The following is a 9261-nucleotide window of genomic DNA, read 5'->3' as shown; positions in this document are numbered from 1 at the left end:
CAGTCAGGGTCTGAGCTGCCCCAGATGATGCTCCTGCTTCCCTCCTTGCCAGTCACCATTGAGGGGCAAGCAGGGCAGGGCTCAGCAGTATGCACAAGGTAGAATTGGGCTGGATGGAGCCCTGGGTGTCCAATGGGCATCAAACCCCATAACACACATAGGGCACATTCCTCTGTGGGGAGAAATTGGACTGCTGGCTGAGAAATGCCACATGAAGGACAATTTCTCAAATTTCTCAAGTTAGAAGAAGGAAAGCTGTTATGTTTTCCCCCTTGACATTGTTTAAAAACCTCATTTCAATGCTGCTAGAATGAAGTAAGCATTGCTTTCTGACAGCAATCTGGAGTAAAAATCCAAACTAACCTCAAGCAGGTAAACAACCCCTTCCCAAATAAATCAGAGTGTAGCCAGGATGGAGAGAAAGCTATAAGGGCAGGCAAGGATGAGACTGGGCACCAGGTCCTGGCTGATGCCCAGGGAATGGCTGGGGCAGATGAATGGCAGCTGGAGGAATGCTGATTACTTTCCATTGAAAACTTAATGCACACTAAGTGTGCCACAACATTCTGGGCTTGTTTGTCCTGCAAGAGCAGTGAACTTCCCAGGAAAATGCAGCTATCCGGTCAGCAAAGCCTGATATGAATTGTTTATTGTTGCTAAACATTAAGCCATGGCAAATAGAGCTGGGTGATACTCCCTGGGGCCAGCAGTGGGGATGGGGCTGCTAGCCCTGGGCAGCAGGAGGAAGAAACCTCCTCAGAATGTTGCTCTCACCATGGCCGTGGTGGTCCCTGCTTGTAGTAACTGAAGAGGCACATCTTGATCTGCTCAAATAGCTTCGTGTCACAGCTCTTCCTTGCCATGATTGAAGACAACCCGACGAACACATCAACAAAGCCTGACCTACTTTAGCAGAATAAAAACTAACCAAGAAAGGGAGCGGGGGTTTCAATGGAGTCCATAATGCAGCCCTGTTAGCCAGTCCCTGCCAGGTGGATCTGGGTATCTGTCCTCTACACAAAGCAAGAAGTGCAACTGAGCCATGCCCAGCAGTGCTCTGGGATCTGCATGTGCATATACAGAGGGAAGTGAACAGAGGGGTGCACAGAGGGATGCACACAGAGATGTGCACAAAGATGCACACAGGATGCACACAGGGATGCACGCATTTGTGCTGTCCCACTCCAACAACTTCCCAAAGCACAGGATGTGAAGCTGGAGGCTCAGGCCAGCAGTCTTAGCCCTGGTTGGCTGCTGGACTCTGCTGCAGGCACGTGCAGCATCGCTTTGAGGCTCTGACTGCACATCAAGAGCTTTGAATGCCGCTGCCTCACATGTTCCATGGCACGTGTTTGGTGGCTCACTCATTATTTGCAAATAGCGGCAAGGACACTGCAGAGTCAAACACACTGCCAGCAGGGACCCAGAGCTGATTTTGCCCAGTGGTAGCAGAGCACTGCTGCAGGAGTGCAGAGCAGAACTCCTTGGGAATGGGTTTAATTCCCCAGACCCACACTGCAAGCTCTCTGGGTGAATTTCACCCCTTTGCACTGGGTGGGAGCAATGAGCCTCAGAGCCTCCTGTGCCAGGAGAAGGACCAGGCTGGGTGCCGTGGCCAGTCTGGCTGCATGTTCCCTGGATCTGTGTTTCTGCACAGCTGACTTTGTGCAAGCAGTTCTCTGTGTTCCCTTTGCCCACACACTGGCCTGGAAACTTCCCCCGAGGTGGACCGTGGCCCAGGCAGGCCCCCATGTTTGCTCAGCAGGGGGGGCATCAGCGAACATCATGAGATCGCTGGACACTCCCTGTGCCCTTGAATCATCCCTCTTCTCCCCCCACGAGGCTCACTGTAACGAAGCAGTGGCCTTCATGGCCAGGCCAATGCCCTACAGCTTTGACATCCAGCCCAGAGCCACTGTGAGCTCAGTCAACAATTCCGTGCCACCTCTCGTCCCTGCAGGCTGAGCTTCCTGGGAGAGGTGGCCGCTCTCCTCAAGGACAGCAGCTCCTGATGTCACTCGATGGCCCTTCTCCCCTGGGCAGCTCTGGGATGGGGCACACAGTTTCCCCTGCAGCTGGTCACCCTGACAAAGCAAGGTGAGCTCTGGGAAGCACCGGAGTTCTTCGGATGTGTTTGGGTGATGCTCAGCTTACAGATCCCCCATTCCTATCTGCACACCACAGAGAACCAGGGACACCAGAGCCCTGAGACAGGTCCTCAGTGACACCAGAATTCAAGACAGGTCAGATCCCAAGGCCAAACTTCCATGTGGTCACATGTAGGGGGATGCTGGCTAGGAATCTCAGCAGTTGCAGGCACACAGCCACCACCTGGGACAGTGGGCCAATGTTCCGGTGCTGCTGAGCACAGCCCCAGGCTGACTGCCCAGAGGCCAGCAGGAGCTGTTATTTCTTGTTCCTATCGCCCACACCAGGCAGCCACAGTCCCAACAACACCTTTTTCATTCAGCAATACAGACTTATCCCACCACAGCAGCTCAGCAAGCCTAAGATAGAAAATTCAGGCTGACAATGAGGTACTGAGGCAGGAAAAAGAGATAAAGTTCAACCTGATGATAGCCATACAATAAAAAATGATAACAGAGCTGGTGGCAATGGCACAAGCAACTCCAGATAGCCTGACAGAGAGAAGCAGAGCCTGGTGACATGCCAGGCCATCCATACAAAAATGTCAGGTCATTGTAAGGAAACATTGGTGAGATACGTGGTGCTCAATTAGATAACTGCTGGTAGCCCCCCAAAAAATTATCTTTGGAAGCAGATGTGAGATGCAATTTGTATAGAAAGACAAGGAAAAAAAAAAGAAGATTGGTATTGTGAAGAAACAGGCAATAAGAGGTATTGGATACGCCTGATTTGATCAGCTGGTTTTTTTAGAATAACGGATACACCAAATGTTAGGGCAAACAGAATTTATGTGATGGCTTTAAGACAAGGAAGGTCAGATGGTCTGGAGACGTCTGAATGTTTCAGAAATGGGATGACCAGCAAGGGAACTCCACAAAAAGCCACAATTATATACCAGTACATCAGTGAAAAACAGGACAATCGTTTGCACTTTGGGTTTATTACCAAATCTAGGAGAAAAAATGGTTCTGTTCATACAATGCCAAGCACCTTTGTTTATACTTTAGCTGCATCACTATGAGTTTTTAAAGGTTGCTCACTCAAGCCTATCCACTGAGGGTCTGTAAATGGGTGAAAACAGACTGAACAGTAGGAAGATCTGCAGCTCCATGAGAGAAAAGAAGGAGATCCAGACACAGCCCTTCCAGTTGAGATGGAGATCCTGTGGAGTGCAAAGATCGTGTTGAGTATGCTGTTTACCCATTAGGAACTGTACTACAAAGAAGCAAGCCAGGTCACCATCTCACAGGGATAAAGGCCTCACAGCTTGGAGCTCTGTAAGGGCAGCTGAAGATTAAGGCAGTGCTCCTTGTCTCAGACCAGCAGCCATGTGCTTGCCCAAAAGATCTCTTCCCTCCCAGACCTGTCAGCTGGGTCTTTACCTTCCCTGAAGTCTTCACTGAGGCTATAGACACACCAGTCATGGTACAGGCAACAGGCAGACACTCAGACAGCAACCATGCAGTCTCATCCCATCGATTCATCAGTGTCTTCACTGATGGAGGAGCCAGTGGCACCACTTCCTCACTGCAAAACATTGTCACTCTCCACTGAACTTGCCATGAGACCTGACCAGCCCCAAAGGATGGGGATGGGACACCTGAAGGAGCTGTTCTATTCACATGAGAAAGGGAAGGTGTGAGGCAGAGGCAGGGCTGAAGCCACTGAGATAAAGCTGTACATTCCAATTGCTGTGGGAACAAGTGAACCGAAATGGGAACTGCATGGTACAAAGAAATTCTGATTGACAGTGCTGTAGTTCTGGCTGAATGGCATCTGCATGTTGTCACCTACTCTAATGACTGCCTGACTCACCCATCAGAGGCAGGCATCCAGCAGCCTAGCAATTAGCCACACTCCTTGATAAAGTCAAGGGGAGAGTTAAAACCAGCATAGCACAGAATAAAATGACCCCCAAGGAGCCTGAATCAAGTCTCGCTTTTGAAACAGCCCATAAAACAACGTGCAGAAATGAACCTCTCTGCTGAGCCCCACACAGAGGCATTAGCATCCTGTACCTCCTGCTTGGCTCAGTCAAGGGCCATAAATCCCACCAGCCTTCCCACAGGGATCTGCTCAGCAGGTCCTGGGCTCCCCTGGGTTCCCCTGCACATTCCAGAACTGGTGACCAAGCCGGGAACTATTCTTGACAGTAGAACAATGTGAACAGTTGCATCTGCTATATTTAGAGTGAGCAGTCAATAATACATACGCACAACCGGTTACCAGCATTCTCATTTGGTACACAAATAGTTTGCTTTTCGAAAGAAATAGTTTTAAAAAAGAAAATTACCTTTCTCGTCATCCCTGGGCTATAACTAACTGACGAACCTGGGAGCTTATTTCAAATGAAAAATGAAATTATCTATGCTCTGTAATCCAGTTCCAGGAAGGATAACTCATGATTGTGGCTGGCATTATTAGTGCTACAATCGTGTGTATTGACAGAGCAGTTTAAACGCAGCAACAGCAGTTTGCTGAAGCACACTTAGAAGCCTGCTGGTGCACAGGGGCAGCGCTGCTCATCTCCCAGCTTCCAGGCAGGGTTTCTCCATCCCCTCTTTCACTCATAAGCCAGGCACTCAAGAACCCCATCTCTCCCCCTCCTTGCAGCTTCATGGAGGTCTCAGCCTTGGCACTGGATTTCTGCCTCTGTTCGTCCAGATTTCTCTAGTTCCAAGCCCAGCAAGCCTTCTCTTCTCCAGGTTGAACTCCCTCAGCCTGCCTTCATAGGAGAGGTGCTCCAGCCCTCAGAGCATCTTCGTGGCCCTCCTCTCCTATTCCTTGCACGAGGATTGCCAGGAGAAGTTGGGATGCACGCAGGTCAGGGATGCCGTGGGTCACAGTGCAGGCAGGGAGCCGTCCTTGTTCCTATCGCACTATTGGCACAGTGCAGGGTGCTCAGCAGGGTGTGCAGAGCACTGCCCTGGGAGCACGGACCAGGGCCCAGCCGATGAAGGCCTCAGCAGCAGCGCAGTCCCATCTCCTAGCCCCAGGCCCAAAGCGTGACCCCGAGCTCAGCCCCCACACCTGCCTCAGGGCTCAGGCCCGGCTCAGGCCCCGGGCAGGCCTCCACTCCCTGCTTTGGCCCAGGCCTGATGCCTCAGTCCCAGCCCCAGGCCACGTCCTGGAGCAGCCTCACGGCCCAGGCGCAGGGCCTAAACTCAGGCTCAGGCTCAGGCTCAGGCTCAGGCCCAGACCCGGGCCAGGCTCAGGCCCAAGCTCAGGCCCAGGCGCAGGCCGCAGCGGAGGCCCAGCCCAGGCCGCTGCCGAGGCGGTGCAGAGCGGCGGAGCTCCGCCCCGCTCCGTCACTGCTCAGCGCCGCGGCGGCGGTCCGTGGGCCGCCATGGCCTCGGTGGTGCCCGCCGTCCGTGCCGCCGAGGAGCCGCCGCCGCCCGAGCCGCCCGCCGAGCAGAAGCCGCCGCCCGCACCGCCGGCGCCCGCGCAGGAGGAGTTCTCCTTCCTGCCGCTCGTCCACGACATCATCAAATGGTAACGGCGGCCGCGGGCTCGCCGCTCAGCGCCGGGCCGGCCTTGCCCCAGCCGCCCCGCAGCGATGCTCCCTTCTGCCTTTTTTCTCCCCGCTGGGGTCCCTGGGAGGGGTGGAGCGGCTCTGCTCTGGGTCGTGCCCGTCCCCGGGCAGAGTTGGGGTCACCGAGGTGGGGCAGAGCCCTGGCAGACCCGCGGAGCTGCGCTGTGCGGAGTTATTGCCCCGTATTGCTGCTCCGTTTGGCTGATGAGTAAAGGACGGGCAGCGCTGCTGGCTGGCGCTGGGAGAAAGAGGAAAGCTTCTGCAGATTACCCTGTTGGAAATGTTTGAGTTCCCGGTAGGGGCACAGTGATGCTGTGAGCAGCCCCGTGACCTGGGCACGCAGCACAGTGAGGCAGAGGGCACAGGAAGTGCAAATTCCCATTCCTTGTTTTGGGCCTGACTGCCCTTTCCCTGCACACTTCTATGGGAGCTGAGGCTGGTTTGTTTCCTGCTGGGGTTCTGCTTGTGTCAAGCGTGAGTGCTGAGAGAGTTTTGCCCTTAATAACTCTGCGGCTGGAGGGTCATCACAAGGAAAGACCAAATACCCCACAGACACAACATCCTAGATTCAGGAGAGCTGTGAGAACTCAAACCCACCCTCCATTTCCCCACTGCACTGCCGCTGTCCTTGCGCTCAACCCTGCCTGATCCATCCAGGCCACCGAGGTGAGGCTGAGCCCGCTGCCGTCTGCATCTGAGTACAGAGGCAAAGTGAGCCGGAGCCACGGGCTGAGACCTCCCAGATTCCTGTGTGTCACTGAGCAAGTCGTGACGACCTACAGCGACAGTCTCCAGGATATCCTGTGCCCTGTCCCACTGAGCCACCCACTCCCACTACCCCGCTCCCCCCGCCGTGCTGGCACACAGCATTTCCTGGATGGTGTGAGCAGACGTAGGTGCACTGAGCAGCACTGCAGAGGGGTCAGACGGAGTGGTGGGACGTGTTGCCTCACGTCCCTGACAGATGGCAAACATATTATCCTTTAACGCCACCGCCAGGCTCTGAGCCTGGCCCTGCTGTTCTGACACTGACTCAGCCCTGAAGACACTTCACATCTCCAAGGTGACCGTGCTCAGGGGCAATGATGTATCGCGTACATTTGCTTACATTCAAGGACACATGTTCTTTCCTGTTGTTTGAGTCCCGAGAAAGTTCTCCCAAGCAGGGCTTGCTGTTACTTTCACCCTTGTATAATCAAATGGCATTACCTGTGAGGTGCGTGGTTCTTGGGATGGTGGGTTGTGCTGCTGTAGCCAGGAGCTGCAGGCAAGACACGATGGAGGGACACCAGTGAAGGAGAGCTGGTGGGCAGCTCAGGAGGGGTTTGGAGAGCTCAGTCCTGTAAGGGAGATCCCAAGCACTGTCCATCAACACAGGCTGTGGCTGGACATTGTTTAAATCTGTGTAATTGCAGGTGGCTGAGCTCTTCCCACTCCTCCTCTCACCTCTGCCTGTCTGTGCCCTCAACAGGAGTTGCTTCAACTGCTTGAAAACCTCCTATCAGAAAAAAGAAAAACAACAAACCTGAAAATAATTATTCCTTCAAATCAACCAACCAAACAGGCAACCATCCATTCCCTGGGTGTGGAGAAGAGAACAAGCTGTGGAGGGACCTGGTCGCCCCTTCAGAGCCAGCATGTAGCTAGTGTGGATTAGAGGCAGTGCCAGCCCATCCTTCCCAGATGTGCAACGTGTGTGTGCCTGTATTTTTCCACTGTCAACTTGACCGTAAATGCCTGCATAATGGGGATACATTGTAGTACCAGCTGCAGTTTTATTTAGAGAGGAGTAATGAATATTTTGTTCCAACAGGCTGTTGAAATGAACGGGACCATCTGGTTAAAAGTTCTGCTCTCAGTCGTGTCACGACTCCCCAAAGTTGTAATCAGGCACCTCTCTGCCCTGGTCATGCCAAGCAGCTTTATTTTTGGGTCTGGCTATTGAACAGGCTCCCAGCTTTCAGAGGCCGTCAGCATCTCTCTCTCGTTATGAGCGCTGCCTTGGAAGCAGTCTCGCCTTTACCTGGAATCGTAACACTTCTCGCCTTTGCTAACAAAGCTGAAGCAGATACTAATGAGGGTTTGAGGGCAGACGCTGCCTCAGACGACACTGATCCTTGAGAAGCACAGAGCTGCAGAAGCAATTGTGCTGCTCTTAAAGAATAAGCTGTCGCTTCCTTTATTAGGTAGACATCCCCAGAGAGTCGTTCTGAAGCTCCGAAATGCCGTTTTCTCTGCCATTGGACACTCTCTGGTACTTTGGGGAACAATTTCTATTTTCTGCTGTCAAGCAGTTTGACTGCATTGATTCTTTTGTATTGCTTTGGCAACAGGTCACAGGCGGGGCTGAGGTCTTTTTTCCCAGGTGCCTACACACAGCGTATGTGTGTAATCTTACCTTCCCCGTACGGGAATTTAAACAGAGTGAGGGTTTGTGGTGGTGTTTTAAAGCTGCAGACCAGGTCTTAACCTGTAGGATTGCAATTAAGGTTATTGGATTGTGTGCTGAAAAAGACCTGGAAACCAGTTTGTCCCAGTGGCTGCCCGCTCTGTGTGTCTGTCTCTGGTTGTTTTGTTGTGATAGGTGAATTGGGTGTGAATTAGATACCAGGAGCAAAAGCTTCCCAGTGAATTCCAGCATAAGCCCTGACTATGCGGTCCCCCAGCAGGCTGAAGGCCTGTCCAACAGGAGATGTGAATCATGTCTCTGTTTTCTTCCCTTTGCAGCATGGACAAGGATAGCCAGGATGTTCACCAGGTGCTGAATGAGCTCAAGAACAAGTTCCAGGAGATGAGGAAGCTGATCAGTGCCATGCCTGGCATTGGTGTGAGCCCAGAGCAGCAGCAGCAGCAGCTGCAGAACCTGCGGGAGCAGGTCAGGACCAAGAATGAACTGCTGCAGAAGTACAAGAGCCTTTGCATGTTCGAAATCCCTAAGGAATAGGAAGGGAGCAGCTCTGTTGTCTGAGTCCTGGCTGGAAAGGAGAGAAAAAGCTGGCAGAGGCTTACTTTGTTTTTTTTTGTCACGTTACTGTGAAGTTGTGGCTGTGTGGGTCACAGGCATGTGACACTGAACCAGAACCCTTCGTGTGTCCTTCGCATGCGATGGTCACAGCAGTGCCTTCGCTTTGATCTGCTGTAGGACTGTGTGCATTTGTATATGCAGCTTTTTTCCCTTGAGGTTGGCTGTAATTTTTTCATTCGAGCAAGCAGAGCACATTATGTTTTCTCTAAAGAAAAGATCGAAGTACCTGCTGGTTAAGTTCAACAGAAAAAAAAAAAGGAGATATTTTCCACATTTTTTCTTTTTTGCTTCTGAAACGACAAACACTGAAAGGGAACGTGCAGGGGAAGCACGAGCTGTCTGGCCTGGAAAGCCTGTTTGCTGGGAAGGGTCTCTGGGGTGCTTTGCAGTCAGTGTGTCGGAAGAGGAATGGTTGCTTTCTGTTGGTTTTGTGTTTTTTTAAACAGCTGGTAGTTGTGCTTGAAATGAGTCGAGTAAAGGTTAGAAACTCCAAACTGTCCCTCTTTGTATTCATGAGTGCACGTGGGATGAGCAGGGCTGAGGTGTGGCAGCGCAG

General features: G+C 52.4%; 1 protein-coding gene across 1 annotated transcript; it reads left to right on the top strand.

Moving 5' to 3' along the window:
• Positions 1–5494: 5494 nt before the first annotated feature.
• On the top strand, positions 5495–8624 carry MED9 (mediator complex subunit 9; the record flags this gene model as incomplete). The annotated part of the gene is made up of 2 exons (XM_079542957.1): positions 5495–5640; positions 8408–8624. The coding sequence occupies 2 exons, from the start codon at positions 5495–5497 to the stop codon at positions 8622–8624; spliced, it is 363 nt and encodes a 120-aa protein (XP_079399083.1).
• Between the last annotated feature and the right edge of the window lie 637 nt (positions 8625–9261).

This window comes from Tetrao urogallus, assembly GCF_951394365.1.
Source record: "Tetrao urogallus genome assembly, chromosome: 15".
In the NCBI taxonomy this organism is placed as follows: Eukaryota; Metazoa; Chordata; class Aves; order Galliformes; family Phasianidae; genus Tetrao; species Tetrao urogallus.
This window is presented reverse-complemented; position numbering and strand designations above follow the sequence as displayed.